This window comes from Dufourea novaeangliae, unplaced genomic scaffold (genome assembly GCF_001272555.1).
Source record: "Dufourea novaeangliae isolate 0120121106 unplaced genomic scaffold, ASM127255v1 scaffold11, whole genome shotgun sequence".
In the NCBI taxonomy this organism is placed as follows: domain Eukaryota; kingdom Metazoa; phylum Arthropoda; class Insecta; order Hymenoptera; family Halictidae; genus Dufourea; species Dufourea novaeangliae.
In genome coordinates this window covers 807,734-834,904 of record NW_015373895.1, presented here as the reverse complement: position 1 = coordinate 834,904, position 27,171 = coordinate 807,734, and the positions used below count along the sequence as shown (strand labels likewise).

The following is a 27,171-nucleotide window of genomic DNA, read 5'->3' as shown; positions in this document are numbered from 1 at the left end:
TCATTTTGAAGATGGAACCTTGTAACATCTAACTACAGTGTATATTTCAGTTTCTAAAATGCAGTAACCAGCAATTAGGAAAATGAAGAAAGTACCAAGTATGAATGTGTTAGTACACTGACCACCAACTACCACGTCACTCGTACAAAGGATATAACGTTCCTACAACAATTAAACAATTAATTATTTATAATTAAAACAAACCGAACAAATTTCATCAGGAGAGACGAGATTCTAAAACACTAAACAAATAAGTACTGCGACAAATCTTGTCATGTACAGTTTTCCTTCCTTTAAACGAAATTATTGTAAAAGAAACAATTGTTCAAACATTCGAGGAAAAAAAACAAGTTTCATAGCAACGAAAACTACAAATTTTTGTTTCATTTCTTATGACGGACAGAATTTGTCGTAACGTCGGACAATACTTATGCGTTAACCCTTTAACGGTGGTATTTTCTCCTGGAAATGTGTATTCTGTGCGGAATTAAAATTAAGCGACGACGAGTATACTCGTCAAACGCAGAATGAATGCACCTACAATAAATTTGAATCGAATCACAAACAGAATGGCAAATACTACAAGTTTGTTTATTTAAAAACCCAGAAAATTCATTAATATAACATATATTATTAATACAACCTTGAAAAATTCGTAATTAAAGAAATCAGGATAAATTAACATATATGAAAACCTTACGCCGTTCGATTGCTTTATTCAATTCCAATAAAAGAAATATATTTCGTAATTTTTACTAAAATTTCGGTTTTTATAGCAGAAGGTATTCCATTTTTTCACATGAGAAGTATACTCGGCATTGCCCAAAAAATGGTCAGCCCCTCATGACAAATATACTAGTAGTTACTCAAAAAATGATCATTTCCTCATCACGGGTATATTCGTCGCTACCAAAAAAATGGTCATTTATTCATGACGAGTATACTCGTCATTACCCTTCTTCATGACGAGTAAACTCGCTATTACCCTTCTTCATGACGAGTATATGCGTCACCCAAAAAATGGTAATTTCCCCATGACTCGTATACTTGTCGAAAACACCGTTAAAGGGTTAAAGAACGATCTCCTCCGTCATTGAGACCGTCCCAATCCACTGCGCAGAGGTCCTGTCCCCTCGCCGTACAGGGAGCAAAGAATCGTCGAAGGTATCGCGTCCTATGGATTCAAGTGAGTGCGTTCGAGGTCCGTGTGGTTCAGTGGCAACGTAAACGTTTGAAACCTCAACGATGAAATTTCTTAGCAGAGGTATACTTGGAACCGGGCACCGTGCAAAATCACAACCGCACTGTCCTAGACTGGCTCCGGGGGTGGATCTCCGTTGATACCCTCCCCGGACTGGATCATCACCTCCGTTTGTTCCTTGGTTAACTCGCTTTGCTCGTCGGTGAGATTCAAGTCCTGGTCCCCGATGAAGCTACGACGAACAGCGCCGTTCACCACCGCGGATAAATCCACATTCCTTTGCTGGGTGTCCCTCCAGGGTGTTGTGAGCACCCTCAATCTCTGTAATTTAAGAAACAACCCAGTTGTCCAAACTTGCAAAGCCAAATTTTCTCCAATGCCTGTTATAAAGTTATGGCTACAAGTTTGATGTAAGATTTGCTATAAACACCACAGATAGCACATGACGCCTTGAAGACGCCTATTTTACGGCTATTTTAGGCCTAAGGCGTCTTTAAACGGTCTTCAAGGCGTCATTAGGCGTCATATGTCTTCAGGGAATAGATATTGTATATAATACACTACAATTTAATAAAAATGTATGTATTAACGTTTGAATATGTTTAAATAAAGTACTGATTAAAAAAAAATAATAAACGATATTACCCTAAGACCTAGGTAATTACCTGCATGAAGGTGCCCGGAGTGACGATGATCTTGTAAATTGCAACGCCAGGTATCATGGCAATTGAGGAACTCGCAATTAACCAGCCTAATACGTTTGCCCAGACTGGATACTCGTAATCCTCGTAAGTCAATGGTTCGTAGCCCATTAAGCCATAAACGATAATAAACTGCGAAAATTACGTGAATTATTATACGTAGACAAAACGGCTTTGCTGTTTTTTTTTTATACTCAATTTTTATTTAGATCGATGAAATATTGCTTCAACAATTATTAACGGTTAGAAAATTTGGTGAATACACACAGTGCTTATAAGTATTCACAAAAGTAACTATAATAAATCAATATCTAAAATATCTAAAAATATTTATACCATACACGATGCCTACAAAATCAGTGCAACTAAGGCTTTATTAAACTGTAATGAAATTTTTATATTATTTGGACTTGACAACATTGTTAACAATGTTTCTGTTTGAGTTAAGTTTCTATAAATTATTTCGTAAAAATCTGCATCTGCACAGACCTTTCCATAGTCTATTTATTGTGTAACACATGTTACATATTTAATTAATGTTAAAGTCAGAATAAGCAATTATAATTTACATTAGGGTGAAATTAACCCTTACAATTTTCGCTTCTTTTATTCCTTGAATCTAATTGTAAGCAAAATTTCCAAAACTAAAATTATGCAATTTTTTATTACTATGAATTAATAGTATTTACTATTTTGGATTAATATTATTGTAAATTAATTGTTAAGCATACCATAAGAAATATTGGAGCGACAAACTTCCAGCAGACCCTCCAGTAAATCCCTGGCGAAAACCCGATCATGTCTTTAATATCCGCGCAGAATCGATCCGTTCCATAGATCCAGCTAATGGCTATCGCTTCGGCTAAAACTGCAAACAACATCGAGTATCCGGCTGCGTAACGATCCAACAGGTGGAAGAAGTAAAAACCGCCCTGTGCAAACGTGAAAATAAGTTTAGAAATTCATTTGCACATCATACTAAAGCTGACTGACAAGTAACGATCTAACTACAGTAAATTCTCGATGAATGTTCGTTTTTAATGAGGTTCAGCACAGTGATAGAGCTTGGGATTCTGAGGCCAATGATACTTGTTTCAGCCGAATATGGCCATTATTTTATGAAATATTTAATGTTAAACGCAGATCAGCCTTTGAATACTCATCGAGAATTTACTGCACATTGTTCGGAACAGTTAGGGGATCGGTACTGTAAGTTACACTGCTGTGTCAATCAAATGGAAATAGCGAAACAATTCGGTAAAGAACTCCAGTTTTCAACACAATACTAATATTTAGTTTTGTTTTTACAAACTAATATCCAGGAGTAGTACGTTTTGTTAATTGGCACAGCAGCTGTAATAGGGGATGTCCCATTTTAATCCACGAAAGTATCTCCAAAACTGATACATATCGGAAAAATGTTTCAGACGAAAGTTGATCGGATTATTTAATTACTATATTGTCCGGAATTCGATGATACCAGAGTATCGTGAATGTTTTTAACCATACATTAAGCGGCAATATATCACGAGTCCACTGTACACCCAAATGATCAGTCTAAATGTACCAAAGATACCGTATTTGATGGTAATTTTTTTACGGTGTACTCTCAGTTAAGCTATCTTTTAAAATTAAGTGTTTTAAATAAATTTTTAAAAATATAATTACATTAACACATAATTTAGATAAGTTTTTAATCATTTTCAGAATATAAAAAACATTATATTAGAGTTTATTGTATTGGTATTATGAGAGAAGTACTCGGCCAGTGATTTTAATAAAAAATTATGTAAAACGTTAAAATTTCAACATTGCCGAATCATATCGATATAATGCGGAAATAAAAGCTTATATCGCACTGAATATGGGGCATCCTGTGATCTGTGATTGTAATTAAGACACGTGACTACAATTAAACAAATATTACATAATATTAAATCGGTCTACCTGTGAGCACGAAGCTAATCCGACGAGGAAGTAAAGCGTGAAAAGGCAAGCGACGAAAATCTCACGATTGTTCCCGATAATTGGAAACTCGTCGCTGAGAGCAGTTATTATCGCTTCAGAACCTCCGAACTATAAAAATAAATGCACATGATTAACAACACGTACATAATAATGAGTGATTAACACAATTGAAACATTTTATTCTACCCTTTCGGGAGCAACAGCCTTCAAATAATACAAGTTTTAAACAACTGACGTAATCTCTGAAATTCAAGGGCTTTGGAATAATTAATGTCATTTTAATGAGAATAATTATTATTGAGTTGCTCTTGAACAATAAAATTCAGTAGGTATTCAAAGTGATTTGTTCTCAGGAAAATGCATTAAATTAAAAATGAAAATATAGACTGGCATATTCATAGAAGAAATATTACAATGTTATATGGAAACTGATAAGGACATTGTTTGCTGTTTCAAGTAGTGAACCTGCAATATATCAAGTTAATTCACAAATAGATTTGTTTTTTGTCTTACTTTAAATTAATAACAGAACAGTAATTTTTTTTAGACGAACAAATTCAAATATTGAAATAGAATGTGGTTGCCATGGCTTTGTGGAAACAACAACCAGTCCTGTTAATGTACTGCATTATAAACCCATGTCAGTGTGTACATTGTTGAATTTTGCAGCGGTGTGGACGTGAAAAATTACACCGCGAAATGACTCAGCGGGAAATACGACCATGCGGCTATTGTGTCGTTATATTTTATTCAAAATTTCGGAACAACATTTTTTCTGTTCTTTTTCCTACATATCACAAGGATCTTATGTTACATTTTTACATAATGTTCGTAAATGTTCGTATACATGGTGTCTCAAAATAGCTTTGACTCCTGGAAATGAGGGATTCCTGGAGTGATTTGAAACAACTTTTTCCTTAGCGAAAATGTTATCCGAGGCTTTATTGACGAGATATTAACGAAAAACTCTGACTAATCGCGCGTCTTTCGGCCGAGTTCCCGCGGTATCGTGGGCTACGCGCTGCGATTGGTAGCCAACGTGACCGTGGGAGCTCGGCCGAAAGACGTGCGCTCTGATGGGTCGGGGTTTTTCGTTAATATCTCGTTAACAAAGACTCGGATAAAATTTTTGCTAAGGAAAAAGTTGTTTCAAATCATCCCTGGAACCATTCATTTCCGGGAATCGAAGCTATTTTGGGACACCCTATATAGTAAAGCACATACCGAGCTGTCCAGTCCTAAAGTAAGCAGCATCATGAAGAAGATAAGTGCCCAAAACATAGATCCAGGCATAGTTGCGATAGCAGCCGGGTAGACGATAAACACTAGACCGGGTCCTTCAGTCGCTACGTCCTGAATCGATTTTCCGCTCGCGCGAGCCATGTAACCGAGCACAGAGAAGATCACGAATCCGGCGACAAACGATGTTGCACTGTTAATTAGGCTGGTTAACAAAGCATCCCTGGAAGCATGAGTAACATGCAAAATTTCAAAACACAGTCGGTGCAAAAAATTTTTTTTTAATCTGCAGGGTTGCTTCCGTTTGATAGTAAAAAAATAATAGTCAAAGTTTAGAAAGCTAATTACTTAAAAAAATTTTAAATACAAAATTGTAAAAATACTTTAAAATCTTTCTTTTGCAAACAAAAAATGAAAAAGTGAGAAATATTCGATTCGTCTCAAAAGAAGTGTCAAATCGGACAGAAAATCCTGATCCAAAGATCGTGTCAAATCAAAACAGATCGTGTAAGAAGGAAATGAAATTTCTTTTTCTAATTCATGTTAAATGAAAATCGTGTACAAAAAGTTCGTGTAAAAACAGAATTGGGTGTGTATACATATAGAGATTCCAATCACTGTTTCTCAACGGAAAACTTTTGATTTTATGGTCGAGTTTGTTACTCATCGTTGAGTTACTATTTTCGATTGCTTCACGAGGCAAACGCTAAAAATTTTCATATACATAGCACGTTTCATTAAATATTCTTTAACTTTACGTTTGTTCCTCACTTGTAAACATTGTTGTGATATTTATTGTAGCTCGCATAAGCCAGCAGCACCCCGAAGCCCGGCCCAAGAGAGAAGAACACCTGCGTTGCGGCATCCACCCATACCTATAAACAGAGATTAAGGTATGGAATATCTTATCTGTCCATAATTAAAATCGAGTTTGCCATTTTCAAAAGTAAAACGGTAATATTTGTAGACAGTAAATATCGCATTTTAATTTTTACTATTTCACCTACACATACAGTAATGTCTCGATGAGTGCGACGTCCGCTTCGGAGCAGTCATGGCAAGGTGGAAAGGGTTTCAGCCCCTCATGAATTTGTTTTTGCCCGAAAAAGAGCCTCTGCTTAGCTTCTGTTTACTATGTTTTGATTGGTTCCACAGGGGGACTCGTTTGCTCGTGTCGCACTCATCGAGGGATCTCTGTATTGGGGACGGCGTGGGTCTCAGATTAGGAACATCGTCTCGGAAGATGTTAATATGAAGACTCGAAGCTACCTCTAGTGTCATATAAAGCTTTTATATAAATGACTGTAGAAACTAGCGACGAAAAAAAACAAACTTATACGGACGACGTTGTCAATTGTTTTAATAATTTCAAGCATTGCTGCAGTATTGCAGCTCTTCTTTGTGGAAGTACTCTATAGGCTCTTATATTAGGCCCGTCTCATATTCGATACAGTCACTCTAAATAGGACAGATATTTAGGTGATCCTACTTAGCTGAGGCATCCTCTATTTATTATTTCAGCTCTCACTGTTGCGTCAGTTGATTTTTCCTCGCGTCAAAAAACCCTCCAGACATACGTCACTTAGGTGGTATTTAGGACGATTTGGACGAAGTGGTGTGCAGACCTTTTCGTAATTACACCCAACTGTTGTTAGAACTTCAGTTCGGAAACTTTCAGGACAGAGTGTATATTTTACGGGTCTCTGGACAGATCAACCCCCTTAAAGATGAAGAAGAACCATGAACGCGTGGTCCAGTTGAAAGGAAAAGTCGGAATCCTTCTTTACTAGGGTAGAAGACGCGTGCAGGATGATTTCCCGTAATCCCTCGGATTCCAGGAATCAACAAATTTCTTCGGTCGCTGTATAAAATCCATTTTAGCGATCCAAAGGGCGCGTCGGCTACCACGCCGGAGAGAAATGCATTCCACTTACGATCTCGGTAGGGTCGGACGTGCTGGCTCTCCAGGCCTGTGACTGACCGAACTCTAATGGTCATTATGACAGGTACACAGAGTTTCCATTCTCAGCGTCGTCGGATAAACCCGGCACGTTTCTCTGCTCCCCTCCCATCCCCCCCTTCGCCAATATTTCTCGCGCCGCTGGCCCGATTTTTCTCGACCCTCTTATGCCGCTGCATTAGCTTCCTAGCCGGCGCTTTTTTTTTTATTCTTTCACGTAGCGCCACGATAAGTGGCCACTTCATATGCCCGCGATCATCCAGTAAGAAAACTATTCTCCGAGTCCAAATGCACGGGTGACCAGGAACGTGAACGTTTTCCACTTATTGTTAGAGGGTTTTAAGGGGACAGGGGAGTTTCTTAGCGTCACGTTTAATACCCTGCTTTCGATTCGACTGCGCGTATTGTCACGGAGATCAAGCGGACTGCGGTGGGATTATGGACGTTGATAGATCTTGGGACTATGGGGCGTTGATAGATACACCGAATCCAAGGAAAAGACTCCTTGTCGTTAGGTAGGCTTGTTAGCGCCAACGTGTTTTAAGTGGAGTCGCAGGCGGATGGCCTGTCGCTTATTTGACCGTTGGAGAATTTATGATAGGGCTTTTGAATGCGTGCATTGAAGTAGCCAGGGGGGGAGGGCAAAAATATTAACACATCGACTGCCACAGCGAAAAAGGCCGTATGTAGGCCTTTTTCTGTTTTTAAAGTCATAAATCGTTGAAAATGTATGCGTTTTGTTGATAAAGGCTGTTGGTCGTGTTTCAAATTATACTGCTATATTAAATATTACAAAAAAAATTTGTAATTCTGGGAAGGAAGAGGGGGAGGCAAACTCCAATTTTTTTCTTGGAGCCTAAACAGATCCTCTGCACAGCGGAGACCCGAAACACTAGGCAATATTAATAAAGTAAACTAATCTTTTTCAAACAATGAACGTTATAGGTAGACTGCGGATTTTATGCATTTATAGCTTATAGGAGTCTGTGAAATACAATAAAAGAGAAAACTTTCATCAGATCCAACGATTTTTCTACTTTATTCTGAATCCAATAAGATACGAAAAGAATGAAATTCTTACCATTGCTTTTGACTTTATAAATTACTGTAGAAAATGTCTTCTTTCATCAAAATCCGCAGTTTTTTAGAGGTTTTCGGGGTCTCTGATTCCGAATCTGATATTACGAACTGTAAATACAGAATGGCGGATCCAATAATATGGCGACTGAAAGTACCTTTTTTGGATCGAATATGTATGAAAGTCTACAAGTAGAGTTGGGATAAAGTATCAAATTAACTAATATTAAGTTAAATTAACTATTTAATTATTAAAATATTAAATGTACTATTATTAAGTTAAATTAACTATTTAATTATTAAAATATTAAATGTACTATTATTAAGTTAAAATGTTTTAAAAATACTTTTATTTAAATTTAATTATAAAGGGAGGTTTAAATTTTATACCTGAAAAGCTTTTTTGTTGATTGTTGCGTAAATATATAATAAAAATCAATTTCTGCGATAGCAGAACTCTTAAATGACTAAAAATAGGGACACTGACCTTATATTAAATACAAGAGCGGGAAGATACTGCCGCATCCGTCCGCGCGGATTCTGTTTCGAATCCGCCTGGAGTTGTAAACTCCAGGCTCGACTGTCGTGGTACGCGTACAGTTGCGACTGTTGCCCGCCAAATTAATATTAGGCAACTGTTTCAATATTCTCTAAGTGAGAATAAACAGGATAATTGCCTCGACCGGTGGAGCTGATGATTCGTGAGTATTGTGATCGTCACTTGTCGAATGATCAAAGAATGCGTGGCTTGTCGAATGAGTGTTTTCGAATGAATGTTCGAGTCCGAATAACTCTTGTCGATAAGAGTGCGTAATTGTCGATACGAGATACGAGTACGAATCTTTGCGAGGGATCGAATACGAATGAATGAGTTTCGTGTGACGTCGCGCTTCTTCAAAGTTCGCCGAAGGCGTTACCAAAATTCGCATTCTTATTGGTTATGCTCTGAAGGGGAAGGCAAATTCCTGGGTTTTCCCAAGTGACGTGGAGGTGGAAAACCTTTCCTTCGGGGCGTAGTGGACGCTAGAAAAATATCGCGCACGTGTCACGGTGCGACTTGACCGCGACGAAATTTCGAGTCTCCCAACGGTAGGGTTTATGTCTGTATTGTTTATGGCGAACTGCAGACCAAATGTTCGAGTCTTTTGTCTATTATTCCCTTTTGTTAACGAAATTGAAATTATAAGGAGCCGGTATTGAAAATGTCTAAAATGCCCCGACGAAGGAAATAAAATAATAAAAAATAACGGTATCGTTCGAATTTAAACAATATTGCTGCATTATTAAGGATACAGCAGATTACTCGTTACACAGCTAATACAGTAAATAATGTTTTATATTACCTCTGCTTTAGTGATAGCGGAAAAGTTAGGATTTAAATAGTAGCGTATCCCTTCCTGGCTTCCTGGCAGCGTGACGCCTCGTATAAGCAGAATTAGTAGAACAGCATACGGAAACAGAGCCGTGAACCAAACTACCTGTGACAAACAAATTGTTTTTCTTTCAATTCCACAATAATGATTAAAATCTCGCGTAAGTCTTACATCTGTATTTTCAGTTGCAAAATTTAACAATGACTATAAAACAAGAAAATATGAAACGAATATTCAAACCATTTTATTTCTCAGAGTAAAGCAAAAGATGCATTACTTGAGCAAATTAGGAAAGAATTTAAGAAGTTAGAACTAGCGGAAATGAAGTCACTAGGAAAGGAAAAAATTGAAAGGGATAATTTAAGAAAGTAGAAAACTAGAGAATAAAATTGTTGAAATAGAATTGTATAGAAACATTTGTACCGTATACTTTACATATGTATAAATTACTAAAGTACAGTGCTTTTATTAATAAATTAAATATTCAACTAATTTTTTAAATAATTATTTAAACTTAATTTATTTCGATAATAATAATAATTGGTAATTCTGAAGCTCACCTTTCCGGAAGTGGAAATACCCTTCCACAACGAGAAGTAACAAATAACGTAGACCACCAGCAAGCACAACGCAATGTCCCATTTAATTGCTCCAAGATCGTGCAATCCTTCACTCTCGTGAAGTTCTAGGATAGCCCGGCTTTAAACAGAATTTTTCAATTAACTTTAAAAAAATATTGCTTCTCATTATTATATGTTAACATTTGCCGTCTTCCTCGAAACTTTGTAATAATCTTCTAATGTCTTTTTACGCATCGGAATAAACGTTATTAATTGTTACGGTTTACACTTGCGAAACTATAGGTACAAAGAAAATTCGAATTATTTTAAAAATTACTGTTAATTTTATGCATAAATAATTTCTATGGTTGATCTATAACAATTTATTAATTAAAATTAATGTATTATCCGATGTCCTTTTATATTAATCTTAATATTTGTTACTTATGTTAAATACGTTTACTTGTTGTTCATTGTTATGTAATCATTGTTTAGTAAATTTTTATTATTTACGGTAGATGGTACTTATCATTTGTATTACAGTGCATTAAAAAGTGCACTTTCAAAAGACTTGTGACCTTAAATATTCAAAAAAACATGTTAAGAATTTTTTCTTTGGAATGTAATATATATAAACCTAGATTATTATCATGAGAAATCAAATTCGTTGCTTTAAATATTCCTGTCTGAGTTAGAAATTACTAATAATTAGAATGTCGACTATTACGCCGGTAAACATGCATTCTGTATATGATATTCTAAGATACTACGTATGCAATATTAATCATTCGATGAGAATGAGTAAGTCTTTATCAATAATAATTAATAAATGATGCAATTTCAACTTCTGAGGCAATTCTTCAATAATAATTACTGACAAATTTCGTTCAGTGTTCTTATAACCGTCTCGGAATTTACATACAGGGTGTCCCAAAATAACTTTGGCTACCAATCGCAGCGCGTTCCCAACGCTACCGCGGGAGCTCGGCCGGCAGACTCGCGCTCTGATTGGTCGGGGTTTTTTTGTTAATATCTCGTTAACAGAGCCTCGGATAACATTTTCGGTAAGGAAAAAGTTGTTTCAAACCATCCCAGGAACCCTAATTTCCGGGAGTCGGAGCTATTTTGGACACCCTATATATAGAACCTAAAAAATAACAGTTATAGAACTGACATGGGAGCTGATATAGGAATCGCAACTGAAACTTATACAGTCTGAAATTTAGGTCCTTCAAAACAGTTGTTCAAAATAAAGGTTCTTCGTAATTGTTCCCAGAACCTAAATCGATCTGATGAGAGTTTTCAAGCCCTTGGTTTAAACACGTTTGAATAGTTTGATTACCCACGACCTAGTCTCATCTTACGAATAATAACATTTTATGAACTAGGAATACTGAGTACAAAACTCAAAGAATGCTAGAAATGCACACTTACTTAAAGTATTCTTGTGCAGCACTGGTGTACCATGTATTGTTGTACCCTAGATTAGAGGATCTGTCCAAGTAATCTTCAATCATGGTCGAATTACTGGAGTCTCGTGGATCCAGTGTATCGACCATAGACAAACCGTCGAATGTGTAAGAAACGTTCGCGTCGAATGCGCGACAATGCGGTGTGTTCCACGGATTGTCGCAGGTGGTCCAAGGTAGAAGGCTGGAGAACGAGGCGAAGAAGTACCTCAGCGCCCAAGCAATGATCACATTGTAGTAGAAGTCGACGTAGAATGCAATTAGGGCCACGGCGTATCCGATTCCTAATTGAAAAATACACTCTCGTATTAATTCTAGTGTTAGCAACCAAAATATTCACAGTCGTTTAATCATCGGGGCACTCGAGTAATCTAAGCCATCTGCTTCGACAGATCAGAGCCCTGTTGTACAATTGGACTAATAATAATCGGTGAAATTTTACAAATCACGAACTACAAGTCACTAGTCCTGATAGATTCTGTCCCACAGTAGTAAGAAATTGCTTAATAAAACAAGGAGAGTTCTAATTACAAGCAAATTTTATCAATCACAAGCCAACTGAGTGTCTTATTTCGCGTTTTTAGATTATGTGCGTCTTTATAAAAGCGCATTAGTGATTAATACAGCCAAGTGTATTTTCTTTTATTAAAAATCGGTAAACGTGAAGATCAACGCAAACTAAAGTTGTACGTATAATTTGGACAATTTATCAATAAAGAATGGCAAAGAGCAGTTATCAATCGTTATTAAACTATTTAAAATTAACAGAATCAATACAGATTCACTAATCAATAGTCAGAAACATTAACCTGTAAATAAAATTATCAACGTTCCAAGACTTGTAAAAATTCTACAATTGAATTTGTACAGTTTGTACAATCTCATTAATTGCGGATTCAACACTTATACAATGTACTGATAATATTAGTGATTTAACTGGTAACTTGTAAAATTGTACAAAACTAGTGCAACAAAAATCTACAAGTTACAACATATTTTGGGACACCCTGTATATTACATACATACATAATAATAATTTGTGTTTCCCCCCGTTGCTTTTATTAAAGCATGCACCTTTTCCGGCATACACCTTATGCATTATTTTATGGTATCCATTATTTTCGAATGATTTTGCCAAATGTCCAAAAAAATGTTTTTTTAATCATCTATCGTGGCGACAGCTGATGCACATACAAGGGTTTCAAGTATACTCTAGACGTTTTCAATGGGATTCATGCCGAGAGAGTTACCTAGCAAAAGTAAAAAATAAAAATAAAACATTGCATACAATAATACATAAATTATTAATATTGTTACACCGTGGCGTTCCGCCACACGACATAATAGTTTTATTATAGAACACAACACAACACAACGTTTATTTACAACTGTACAGCTGTACGACGTTAATTATATGTAAATATGTACAACTTAATTATGGTACGTCTGTTCTCTCTCATGTCATATTAGAGACTCTCTTTTTAAATACTGGCGGTTGTCAGCGAAAGCGCAACCGATCCACAAGTCGATTCTCGAAGTCAGAGGCATCTTCAGTTATAACGCGGAGCCAGCTTCGTGGCTTCAAACGTCATAACAATATGTATGTATGTAATATATGTATATGTACATACTTTAGTAGTTAACCCTTTCAATAATGTTGGCGCCTATAAGCGCTCACTTCACATTGCTGACTATAAACGGTTAGCGCCTATTAACGCTCACTTGACATTGGTCACTACAAACGGTTAGCGCCTATAAGCGCTCACTTCACATTGGTCACTATACACGGTTGGCGCCCACAGGCGCTCTAAAATCTAAATAGGCTCTTACAAAAAATAAATGATATGAGTTTAATCTAGTAAGATTTTTAGTGTTTTGACGATTTCCATATCAATTCTGAAAAATGCACACTGACGAAAATGTTTAGCAAAAGGGTTAATAAAAATCATTATTAAATTACGTTCTGGCCTTTTAATTCTACGATTACCGTAGAAAATTTCGAAAATTATGGGTAGCCCCAATTTTTGTCGCCAGGGACTGTAGTTATTTAATGCATAAAGCGAAAGGATTTCATTCTATACATAGGACATTCATCTCGAAAGGATTAAAAACCTCCCGGGACGTGTCTTATATCCAATCCTCGAAGCCAGAAGAGAATAAGTATTCCATTATCCCGCAGGGAGGGTCGCCGCGGACGACGAATCAATTACGTTGTTCATCGATGTGGATCAAAAGGATAAAGACGCGGGAGAGACAAGAGTCAAGAGGAATCCCGCGCTTACATCGATCATCAGGATGGTCCTCGGCTGAAATCGCTGCGATGAGGGCAGGAAATCGACGGAAATGGAGCTTCTTTTCCGAGAGTGGGTCGTCTACCCCAACGGATTTCCCTGGATTTATACGCATTAGAGAGCACCGTTGCGGTGCACCCGTAGTGTGCAATAAAAGAAAGTATACTGGATGTGCCTAATGTTCCGTTCGTCATTGTAAAAGGTGACGGCAAAGTGCTTCGTGCACGTTTTTCCAGAAATCTCGCCGAGAGTGGACGGGAAAAGTAATCGCTCGATGACGGAGTATTATCTCGATTGACAGCAATCATTTCAACCAAAGTTTCATTCAGTTTCGTGGACAACTTCAGTCGTCCAGTAGATTCCAATACATTTAACGGGCTCACTGGTACAATGGTCATTTGGTGAGTTCAGAACTATAGTGGTGTGTATATGGTGTTCTAAAAAACAACCTCTAAAATAGTATGAAATAAAATCAAATTTTAACTAAGCTCGTTTCTCAGCATAAAGAACAAAGTGTCCAGAGTGTCCAAACAATATTTCAAAAGTTGAGTTTTAAGCACCACCCTACTGTATATTCCATAATCTATTATGGAATCAGATATTATTATACATGTATATACAGGGCGTTCCAAAATAGCTTCGACTCCCGAAAATGAGGGATTCCTGGGTGGATTTGAAACAACTTTTTCCTTAGCGAAAATATTATCAGACGCTTTGTTAACGAGATATTAACGAAAAACTCTGACCAATCAGAGCGCGAGTCTACCGGCCGAAAGACGCGCGCTCTGATTGGTCAGCATTTTTCGTTAATATCTCGGTAACAAAGCCTCGGATAAAATTTTTGCTAAGGAAAAAGTTGTTTCAAATTGTTCAAGGAACCCCTCATTTCTGGGAGTCGAAGCTATTTTGGGACACCCTGTATATGTATATACAAATATTAGAATAATAACTTTCTCGTGTAATTTCGAGTATCAATAGACAGTGGTGTACGAAATGAAAATTAATATCCACTTACCCTTTAAAAGCGGTACTATACGACCCCAGCAGGTGATCGCTCCCTTTCTATTGAACTGACCTAGGGCAAGCTCCATGTAGAAGAGAGGAATTCCGCCCACAACCAACATGATGCAGTACGGAACCAAAAAGGCTCCTGGGAACATAAATCAATTTATATTACACTTCATCTCTGAACAATTCAATTCTCAATGAAATCTTCATTAGTATTATGTTGTTCGGGAATTTCCTAGCGTTTTTAAGGGTAAACTTACAATCTGTATGATATAAACAGACCCATTGTAGGCGATGCAAAAACATGGCGTTTCGTCTTTGGAATAGTTTACCAAGACTCGTCAGTGGGGCTGACGGTAACGACCCCTACCCCAGAGGCCTGGGGTGTTCCTCAGTTGAGCTATTTTAGGTCTAAGGCGCCTTTAAGCTGTCTTCAAGGTGTCATGTACTATCTCGGATGTTTTCGACAGTTTCTTTCCATTTCTCAATTAATTTCATTTTACCAGTTGTATACAACTTCGATTGTTTTAGCTAAAGAGAACTCATCGATCTGCTTTTGGATGTATTTTGTTTTCGAAGTTTTTCTTTGATACCAAATATTCTAATAATCCAAAGGAATAAACATATGATGGGGCAAAGCCTAGTTAATTGAGTAGATGCTATGAAATTTTGCAGTCGAAATAGCGTAATTATTTATTTTACAAGTTGGATAGAACACAATGGAGACGGATTTTGTGCTTATCCATACATATTGCCATATTACTTCTCACACATGACAAAAAGATGACAAATAACTTGTACAGCAAATGCATTCAATTCGCACCTGGAAAAGAATACTTGTCCACCAATCAAACAATTCTTCCTTCGTCTAGTAAAAAGATAACGAAAACAGTGCGATCGAAACACTACGAACTTTCCGAACAACCCAATACAGTAAATCCTCGATGAGTGCTCGGGGGCTCCTCTACTGGCCATATGCAGCTGAAACAAGTATTATTGGCTTCGGAATTCCAAGGTCTACCGCTGTGCTAAATCTCATTAAAAAACTGTGCTTTCGAACACTCATCGAGGATTTACTGCAATTATAATATTCTCAAAATATTCGCATGCTAAATCCACCGATTGACTGGCAACTGCCTCTGTCCCTGTCCCATCTAAATGTCTTCCCAATATCTTCATGAAAGTCTAAATTTTTGGGGAATTTTTGTTCTTTTTTTTTTTTTTTTACTGAGTTTGATAATACAAAAAGGACTAAGAAGAAAATAGCATGGAACAAACTTTCCATGGTTAATGATAAGTTAATGTGAGTTTTTTTAAAGGTAAAAGAAATTTGTGTTTGACCAATTTGAACTGCTGAGTTTTGATTCTGGACCATTGTACGGGATGGTCACGGGAGAGATGATAGCTGCATCTGTTTCTCAAGATTTCCTATTCTTTCATTGTTCTCTGCTCTGTAATTCCTGAAAATTCGCCTATCTGCGTGTTCGATTGATGTATGAACAAAAAATGAACGTATTCTTATCATCTTTGATGACATCTGACCGCGTGTCAAGAGGCCGATGGTACATAGAGCACCTGAAAAAAAAGGAGTGATATGCGAGCTACTCGCATCACCGTGTTAGCTGCATAACTGAATTGCATGATATTTAGAGCACCGGCTGTAGCGAGATGCTTTTAGGTGCGTAATTCGATAGCGAACTTTCGAAAATGTGGCAAGGTGGCGTTAAAATGGCGATTCAGATGAAGCCAATTTGCCAAACGACCCGAGGGAGTATGAATACCAAAAAATTTTACATAAAAAAAAAGGTTTTAGCGCGCTGGGGCATCGTTTTTGAAAGTTATTTAAAGTTAAATATATTAAAATAAAAGAATTCTTAATTTTCGCAATTTCGCATTGTTGAAACAACTTTAGTAGAATTTTATGTAATTATTTTTGGTATTTCTTGAGTTACTATAGACGTGGTAATAAATATTTTATCATTATGGCTGTTGGAAATGATGTCTTAAATACGACGAAAATCAATTTTGTATACACCTTCAGAATAAATTCCATAACCTATTCTTCTAGGTGAGTCTATATCAGCGGTTCTCAACGTGGTTCGCCAAGGAGATCGGGGGGGGGGGCAGAAGTTATTTTGTTTTGAATCTAATTTTTCAAAATTCAAAAATTACGCACACGACTACAATTGGAAAATTTTGACAATACAGATATTTTACTCGAAGAGGGCGCTGAACAATAAAAAACTGAAAATGGGACTATAGTTGGGAAACTATGGTCTAAATTCTAAATGATTGAATCAGTACGAAATCGGGGATCCACCATTCGCAATTTAAAACGAGAATCCTCTGACATGTACTGGTAGGTACATTCCTTCCTACCGTGCTGCCTGTTTGCTTCCCATTAAATTCTCCTTCGTAGCCACGGAGACGTAATCGCATTAAAGAAAGAATATTCTCTTCTTCTTATGCATCTCGGTTACCTTGATTACTTTTTCTTCTCAGTAACGAACAAATTTAATAGGTGTCCCTTAATGTCTTTCTATTCATTTACCTGTGAAAAACAGAGCATTTGTTTTCATTTTATTATTCATGAAATATATTATAGTGATCAATTTAGTATACTATAGTATATTATAGTGATCAATTTAGTATACTATAGTATATTATAGTGATCAATTTAGTATACTATAGTATATTATAGTGATCAATTTAGTATACTATAGTATATTATAGTGATCAATTTAGTATACTATAGTATATTAAGTATATTATAGTGACAATTTTTTCGGGAAGATATTGACACAAATGAAAAATTCGAAGTAAAGCCTTTTGTGAAACAACTTTCGATGAAGAAAGTCGTATATTTTGTTATCTTCTTTTCTTATCCTACAGCCCCCCCTAGACCCCCTCTTGATACGGCGCTGACTTCGAAGCACTCGTGGTATGGCGGAAAGGTTTTCAGGCCCTCATAAATTTGTTTTTTGCCCGAGGCAGAGCCTCTGCTTAGCTTCTGTTTACTCTGTTTTGATTGGTTCCACAGGAGGGACTCCCCCAGTGATGGGAATAATGCCGTTGCTCGTGTCGCACACTTCGAGGGATCACTGTAACTTAGACGTTTCTACGCTATCGATCCTGTTACTTCTCTGACAGACCATCGCAAACTACGGTCTACAAAATTGCTCTCTGTATCCATTAGAGAATTCTATTCTCGAAAGAGAAACTGTCGAATTGGCTCGGAGCATTAGAGCCGTCAGTTAAGATGTCATTATATATCATTTTCCCTGGTCATGTAAGATTAAACTGGCGCGTAAAATGTAGGCTAATGCAACCTACACAGTGACAGTGGTAGAAACGAACAGTTATAGGAGTGATTTTTTAACTAACTGCTGTCTGTTATTTTAATGGAAAAATTAAGGTGTTTCTATATATCTACGAATTAGGTGTCAGAAAACTCCGGCTGATGCAGATGTCGAAATACAATATTTTAAATATCTCGAGACAAAGAAGACTGTGCCTGTTCAATTTAAAAATATTAATTATTGTTGTACTAGCAGTCGTTCAAAGTATATAGTAAAGAAGTGTGAAATTTAAGAATTTAGTGTTGTCAGACATACTATAGAAAATATATTAAATGAACAACTTGAAGAACGTTCTCCAGGACTTTTGCTTATTCGATAATTCATTAGTATCGTCAACAGAAAAAATAAACATTTGTTTAATGTTAGAATGTACAAATTTCTATAAAATTCTGCACATTGGCACAAGTTCGTGGTCGAATTTTGGTATTGACAATAGTAAGTTAAAAACGCAAATTTGTGGGAATAACGCTGTTGATCGTGTCGCATTCGTCGAGGGATCACTGTATTATAATTTACAAGAAACGATCTCGAAATTGTTGGTAATGGCAATAGACAATAATAAAAATATCCACCTTAGTATGCGTAAATGTATATACAAAATTGAACTTTTTAAAATTTTCCAAACATTATAATTAATCTTTCTTTATCTATTATATTTGATTGACTTCGTTTACAGTAAATGTACCTATAAATGAACTACATACATTGATTTTACTACTGTTTATGTACACTTTAGTAATAGCCAAAACGATACATACCAGGATACTCATGAATAATATTGCGATTAATATGCTAACAAGTAACGTCATCTAGGGTTTGATAATTACGTACATATAGATACCTCTACATCCACGGAATTCTTAGAAATTCGATGTAATAAGGAAACTTGCTCAAACCAGTACACAATATATCAATTTAAATTCTAACGTTAAATTAATTATTACTTGAAATTAGAAATTATTTCTGGCTACAGGTCCGAAAAGGTCCACCCCTCCGTTTTTCATGAAATTCGGTAAAATTGTCTTAAATACCTACTTCCAAATATACGTATGTAAAAGTTTTTCTGGTAAATTTGAAAATTAACTGAGATGACGTTAACCCCTTATTTAATGTTACAAAAAGTTATTGCTAGTATACGATAATTTAGAACATCACTAGAACTAAATTATCAAATCTACATAAATTATTCGAATCATGTTTGCATTCTTCAAATGAAGAATAATGAACAACTATTATGAAGAAAAATTTACTAATTCATTGTTGATAAAAATTTTATGTATACATAAAAGTTTGATTATTGAACTAATTATTGCTATAGATAAGGTATATAAATTGTCAATTTTATATAAATTCTTACTGTCGCAACGTTGTGTACATAATATTGTATACTTTTGCAATGCATTGACTATCACTGTGAGATTTGTATCTTCTCTGTCTGTCAAATTACCCATTACTTTGTTAGTGTGCTTCTCATTAACACTTTCTTACCATCGCCGTTGCGATCTGTTTAAATGTAAATCCGCAGTCTATTTATTATTTAACTTAATGTAATATTTTGGACGCGCATATTGTTGACATTCCAATAAAATGTCAAAGAATTTTTATTTTTTTTTGGGATTTCATACCGGTCCATCTGTACAACTAACGTGCACAGATATTTCCCGTCTACGTCGAGAGCAAATGTCCGGTTTTAAATAACATTTCCGCTCAATTTTAGTCCTTTGAGCGTGAGATACCGGTGAATTTCAGACACCTCTTTGTGCTTGAAACGTGGAACTGATCGTACGTGATCCACGGATTTCTTAATCCAGCTGTTCCGTCGATTAATTTACCGATTTCTTATCTATTATCTCTTGTAGAAAAATCCATTTCGAAAAACCATTGTACAAAGCTCTTATCCAGAAATATTGTAAATAATAAATAAAATTATAGATACTTTACGATGGTCAGATATTAGTCAGATTTCAGGAAACATTAAATATATATAGATCTCTGAAATTACCTATACATAAAACAAACAACAAATGGAGTATCTAAAAATAAGTGAAAATAGTTCTGTAAATTGTGGATACTTCATATACAGGGCGTCATGTATTGGGCTGTCCCATAAGTCCTTGCCATTTAAATAGCAATTTCATTTAAAATGAAATTCACGGAGTCTCAGTTAAATTTACCTACACATGACAGAATAACGTCATTTCTTAGAACAGGGATCGGCAAACTTTTGAGACAAAGAGCCAAATCTGTACTTCAAAACAATTTAAAAATTATTCGAGAACCATAAATATATTTTTACGAATAAGAAAAATTTAAAGTAATATTATAGCAAGTTACAATATTAAATATATCTTTTTTAAATGAAGTAAAAATCACACCAAAAATTACTCTCATTGGTTTTATTTTCATTTTCAATTGTATTTCAAAACCATATGTAAGTACCGAAAGAGCCGTATTTGACTCGCGAACCGCAGTTTTCCGATCCTTGTCTTTGGAGAAAAATATGTGTTCTGGAACACGGTGTTCCAGGAATTGGTTTATGGCATCGACGAGGCGAGCGAAGATTTGTAAAGACTTTGTCCTGCACATTTGGTCGCCAAATGTGCACGGTACGACATTATTTTATACTACCAGCAGTTTTTAGTCACCCACGCGCCAAATTAGTTACCGGTCCATGTCATAAACCAGGGCTTTCCGAAGGGTAACGGGATGCTGTTGTTCGTCCTTCGGCTCGCAGGGAGCCTCGCATACGGTACCTGGAGGACAGTCCCCAAGGTTGCCAAACTGTCGTCCACCCTAGCGGGCATTTTACATTTCCACCCCCACGAAGAAGTGCGCTGAGGGCGGACTGTGAGAGTGGGGGGCAAGGCGCTTCACCGAGGAGGCCTTCAGTCTTACGAAGTTTTACCAGATTCAATCAAATCAGTACTCCAAGGGAGAAACATTAATCTCATTTTGAACAGTCAGTGTGACTGATAGAACCAAACTGGTGCTTGTGTGCGTACAAGTCAGTCTTGGTTTCTTGAGCAGGGACAGCCCCTGAATACTCACGCGTCCAAAGTTGTTTATATATTAAATACAGTCCACTAGTTTTTTGTTGAACCAAGTTTCCTCATTTACTGTCCGAGTTTGTGTAACCATTTGGTACGTTCTACATTCGGTGCATCTCCAACGTTGGAGTCATTGCGGGCGCGAACAATATGTCAATAAATTAATAAAACAAACGAATAACGTTTGTAAAACAATATCTTCTCTTTTGCTGAGTAAAAGCACAAACAACAAACATCGATGTCGAAGTTGAATGCGTGAAGAATAAGTGTTAAAAAGGGTTAATACGAAAGATACGTTGACGGTAACTGACAACACATCTGACAAGTGGCATAGGGGAAAATAGAAAGCTAGGGACGCTGGCATTCCCTGCGAATCGCCTTTCCTCCTTCAGACCTGTCATCTTTATCCATATCCTGTAGTTTATACACGGTATTCAAGTGTAACAATACCAAGAATATGTCGGGTATTTTAGCCTAATAGTAATATTTACGCCAAAAAACGATTTACGTATGTTCATTTGGAAGTATTTGAGACGATTTTATCAAGTTTCATGAAAATCCTGTCATCTTTATCCATATTCTATAGTTTACACACGGTAATGAAGTGTAATAATACCAAGAATATTTCAGGTATTTTAGCCCATTAGTATTTACGCCAGTATTTATTGATTCTTTTCAGAAAGAAGAAAAACAACTGCTAATGTAATACGTAACAGGAAAACGCATTGTTTAAAGATTGGTCGTCACAATCCATTGAATAAAGCGTAAGAAATAGAGAATCGAATCAAACGTGCATGACTCATGGACATGTTACATAAAAATGCACAGACATATTACATAAAAATGTACAGACCATGTCAGTGGTATATTCGAGATTAGAAATAAGATTAACTCGCTCTTAAGACTGTTAGATCATTTGGTAATTATTTGTGGACTACTTTAAATACTCCCCTATTAGCATTTATTGAATACAAAGTTGATTATTTACTTACAGTCATCTGTAAATTAATGTTAATTACAAATCAGTTTCTATACTATTCTGAAGTACAGAAACTGTTAAGTAGTCAATTTTATGTAAAATTAAATATTGTCCTTATTTAATGTTATGAAAAGTAATTAATGGTATGCGGTAATTTATGACATTTGCATCGAAATCGTGCGAATCGTGTTTGTATTCTGTAAATGGAAACCTTTCATGAGAAAAATAAAAACTGAGAACAAAAACCAGAATTACATCCTCAACGTTAGACGTCACTATTAATAATGTGATGCGAAATGTTATACAAACTTATTACAGACTTGTCCAGAAGTTTATAATTTTTTAACTAGGCACAAAAACATGTAGGTACAACAATGTTATACAGGGTGGTCCATGCAACTTGTTCACCTTGAATAACTTCTAAAGTAAACATCGTATGAAAAAATTTTTTATAGAAAAATTGTAAGGTTTGGAAGGATACATTATGTAATGTATATATATTTTTTGAAAGTCGAGGTGTTTGAGAGATTTTAAGGTCAACTTCGTTTTTTTAAATAGAATGCTATATTCTTTATGCCAAAATATCGAAGAGCATTAAATTTTGAGTAAAAAAGTGCTGACCTTTATTATCCGTAAACCTAATAATTAACGAGTAATTTCACTTTGTTTCGTGAAAATGATCTGTACATAATATCAATACTAGCAAAGATTTCCATAGGACTTCTTCCATTTGCTAACGTAGGTGTTCTGTATAATACTGTTTCGTTATATGTATAGTGTAGACGCAGCTTTAGCGTCAATAGATATAGCCTTGTATCAGTTATTCCAATTCTAATTCTTTCGTCCTGGTAAGAAGATTCAGCCGGCCTACGAGGATATACTGAGGAACGCGTGAAATTTCGATTCTCCCGACGGAAGAAGCGCGCAAACGTTCGACGAAATCACACGACGCGACATAATGGATCGCGTACGGGTGGCATGCAGCGGCAGGTAAAGGCGTCGCGAGCGTCCATGATCAAAGGCCGGCCCGAATGGGAAATTATAATTAATTAAGGTAATTGGAAATTAGCGACCGATCTTGCCGGTACTAATGGCGCGCCCTACTCTACTCTTAATTGAGTTAGCAGCCGCTTTTGAGGAGCCCCCGTATCGCTGATAGCCGGCCCTAATCGTATTCCTACAAGGGGGGACTCGATAGAACAGCTAATAGCATCGCCGCGCCGACGACGAGCGCAGTCTTCCAAGTCGTTGGGTAGATGCTTACCAGGTGTCGTTATTAGAGGGTTTATTCAAGGAAGTCGATTTACGCGGTATTGGTCGAGACCCCGATTTGTACCGTGAAAATCTGAATCGCGAATATACATATATATATATATATACATATATACATATATACAGTGGACTCGAACTATAGGATGTCCTAAAATAGCTTCGACTCCCGGAAATGAGGGGTTCCCTGAGTGATTTGAAACAACTTTTTCCTTAGCGAAAATGTTCTCCGAGGCTTTGTTAACAAGATATTAACGAAAAACCCCGACCAATCAGAGCGTGCGTCTTCCGACTGAGTTCCCGCGTTATCGTAAGCTACCAATCGCAGCGCGTAACCCACGATACCGCGGTAGCTCGGCCGAAAGATGCGCGCTCTGATTGGTCGGAGTTTTTCGTTAATATCTCGTTAACAAAGCCTCGGAGAACATTTTCGCTAAGGAAAAAGTTGTTTCAAATCACTCAGGGGACCCCTCATTTCCGGAGGTCGAAGCTACTTTGGGACACCCTTTATACAAGGTACTACTTATATAAAATACCGGGACACGTTGGAGATATTGAAACACCCTAATAACATCGACAGGGATACAGGCCACCACTTGAACCCAATCTGGAGCTCCCTCCTCCCAGTTTTTTAATTGTTCGGCTGACCAATTAAAATTTCTTCTGATTGGTAAGCAATGAACCGGAACATGAGCAAGCTCATCAAGTATATTAGAGAAGCACCATAAGGTACACACTATTATCAGTGTGTCTTTCGTCCCCCTGATGAAGCTAACTGCAATCCTTGCGAAACATTGGGAAAACAATTCCACAAGGACACGGCTTACACCCGGAAGCCTCAACAGTAAGAACTGTATAATGATGTGAAAGCCTTAAATCTCTGACAGTCATGCTGATTACTAGACTGCGGATTTTATGCATTTATAGCACACACGATTCTCTAAATTCACTATACTTAAGAAATTTGATACATTTTAAAGCTGTATTTATTCTTTTTGAAACCTGATAGAATAGTAAATAAAATTAAACAGGTCTTTGTTTCAATTCAGTTCCTGTAAATTAACCCCTAAAACTCTATATTTGCATAAACATCCGCAGTCTACTGATTACAAATCTTTTTGGTATTAATTGTTTCAGATACATGATTCACAATTTCACACACATGATCACATCAGAGGTGTCTTTTTTTTTAAAGCACACATTTTATGCCCAACTAGTTTGGCGAAATAAGCATCAAACTAATATTTTAAAAAATATTTTGTGTTCTTGAAACATGTATTAAAAATAGAAAATATTCGATTTAATAAAAAATTTTTATTGTGATAAAAAGCATCACCAAAGGAGAAATCGCAGAATACATACGAAAGTATACAAAATATATACAGCTGGACAAATAATTCCTATACAATGTGTTTCATTGACTTTGTCAATGCTAATAATTGGGCTGCGGATCTTTATACAAATTCAAATTTTGAGAAATTAGTTTATTGTATTATAGTTATATCACATATTGGTCCTTAAGTCCAAAGAAAAACAAAATTTATAATAGTCTTTATAAAAAGTTTTACTATATTCTACTGTCCACGTTCACATTCTAACCCAAACCTGCAATCTAATAACGACTTAATAAAATGATTTCAAAAATATTAAGGAAACATTGAATTCAATCTCAACGTTATACAGACTCCTCTCGATTATCGTCCCAAACTCGGGTACGCGCCAGGACAATAATCATATAGGGAGAAATGCTTCAGATCCTCGTAAATTCGTTTTTTTTTCCCGAACCTCGAGCTTCGGCAAACAAAAGCAGAGGGGCAACAAAGTATTCGCTGGACAATAATCGAGTAAAACAGACCAGACGATAATAGAGAAGAGTCTGTATATACAAATATTATACACGGATATATCAAAACTAAAAAATATATTAATTTGTCCTTCCTATAGTTTCTCAAAAACATCTCTGTGTATATTATTAAGTAGCGAGGCGGCGACAACGTAAAAAAAAAATGACGCAACTTAATTAAAGTGACCGGTCGAAAAAAGAAATGTAATAATAACTCGTTTGCAAATGATATCTATCTCAAAGGTGCAATCTTCCCGGACGGTAGGCGACTCTTAAATTACACTTTCGTTTTAATTTGAGCCAATTTCAAGTCCTGCGGATGCTTTCGTGGATAAGAAGCCCGAAGTGAGATCTAAATCTCGGGGTCATTTTCCACGAGGTAAATGCCAATTAGCCGACCGGTTAACGTGGTATTACTTGGCTGCAGGAGTGCATTACTTGATGCATCCCCCGTTGCAGCGGCGAAATAACGCTTGACAACGTTACGAGATGGGCCGGCAAGACGAAGTCAGAAAATATTGTGATAAAAATGACGCGTAAAAGATTAGCAACGAATTTTTTAAAATAACTCATCTAATACCACTAAAATCACCTTATAATCACTTCCACGAGTTCTTTGTTAATTTTTCACGTGCGTTCATAGTTTTTTTTTTTGACAATAATGCCAGATTTATTATATTATATTAAATTAACTATGGACAATGTTGCATAATTTACAGCTGGTTATTATTTTGTAATTTTCTTAAAATAATTCTGACACGTGTTTGGGATATGTTAGAGATCGTTACCCTACCTAGGGATAAGATAAATTAATAGAACTGCTTGAGAAAATTGTATTTCTATTTCAATTTTCATTTTTCATTATGTTCACTGATGCATCTGTTCTTTGGAATATTCCACTAATGAAAACGATACGATAAATGAATCGCTAACTGCAGAAAGGGGGATATCTTTATTTCTCTAAGGAATTCGCTTTTCGACAAGGTACCTATCGCTTTTGTAGGCGGAATCAGGGACTTAAACCGGTATGATTTTGATACCGGTATTATGCCATCAAAGCTATACCGAAACCGATATATTACCGAAAACCGAAATAAATACCGGTATTTTTTCGATTTCTATAAGAGTAGGGCTTATATAGGGTTATATATCGCGAAGGTACAACCAAAAATACCGGTATTTTACGTTTCGGTAGAAGTCCGTGGGCTGAATATACCGTTTACTGCAAAAGAATCACTTGTACTATTTATCTAGTGAGCTATGGACGTAAATAATTTCGGTTCACCGTGAAAACGGTACACATGCAGGCGATTTCACCTGAAAATTTTCGTTTTCTGGACATTATAAGATTTCGACATGTGTCCCCTTTCTGCAATTTACGATTCAAATAAAAGCCAATATTACTCGAAATCACTTAATTCACTTACCGCCGCCGTTTTTGTAGCACAGGTAAGGGAATCTCCAAACATTGGCTAGATCTACGGCAAATCCGATGACAGATAAGAGGAAGTCGACTTTGCCGGACCAGGTCTCCCTGCCGTCGACAGACACCTCGAGCTTAGCAGGATTCTTCACCACCCTTGACGACATGGCGCGTCTTCCTGCAAGAAATCGATCGATTAATCTCTACTGGTTCGATAAATCTACAGTATCCCTCCCAACTCCTAATTATCATGCTTCCTTATAGTGATACAGTTTCCTCTCGATTATCGTCCCGAACCAGGATTCGCGCCGGGATAATAATCGTATAGAGAGTAATGCTTCAGACCCTCGTAAATTCGTTATTTGCCCGAATCCCGAGCCTCGGCAACAGAAGCGGAGGGGCAA

The 27,171-nt window shown here is 36.5% G+C and overlaps 1 protein-coding gene across 1 annotated transcript; it reads right to left on the bottom strand.

Moving 5' to 3' along the window:
- Positions 1–1,298: 1,298 nt before the first annotated feature.
- Positions 1,299–26,934, bottom strand: LOC107190202 (sodium-dependent noradrenaline transporter). The gene is made up of 11 exons (XM_015578973.1): positions 26,772–26,934; positions 14,855–14,989; positions 11,514–11,832; positions 10,080–10,218; positions 9,490–9,624; positions 5,881–5,984; positions 5,095–5,332; positions 3,850–3,978; positions 2,634–2,834; positions 1,867–2,034; positions 1,299–1,522 (listed from the first exon to the last, which is right to left on the bottom strand). Exons 1-11 carry the CDS (start codon positions 26,932–26,934, stop codon positions 1,310–1,312), a joined length of 1,944 nt encoding a protein of 647 aa, XP_015434459.1. The 3' UTR covers positions 1,299–1,309.
- Between the last annotated feature and the right edge of the window lie 237 nt (positions 26,935–27,171).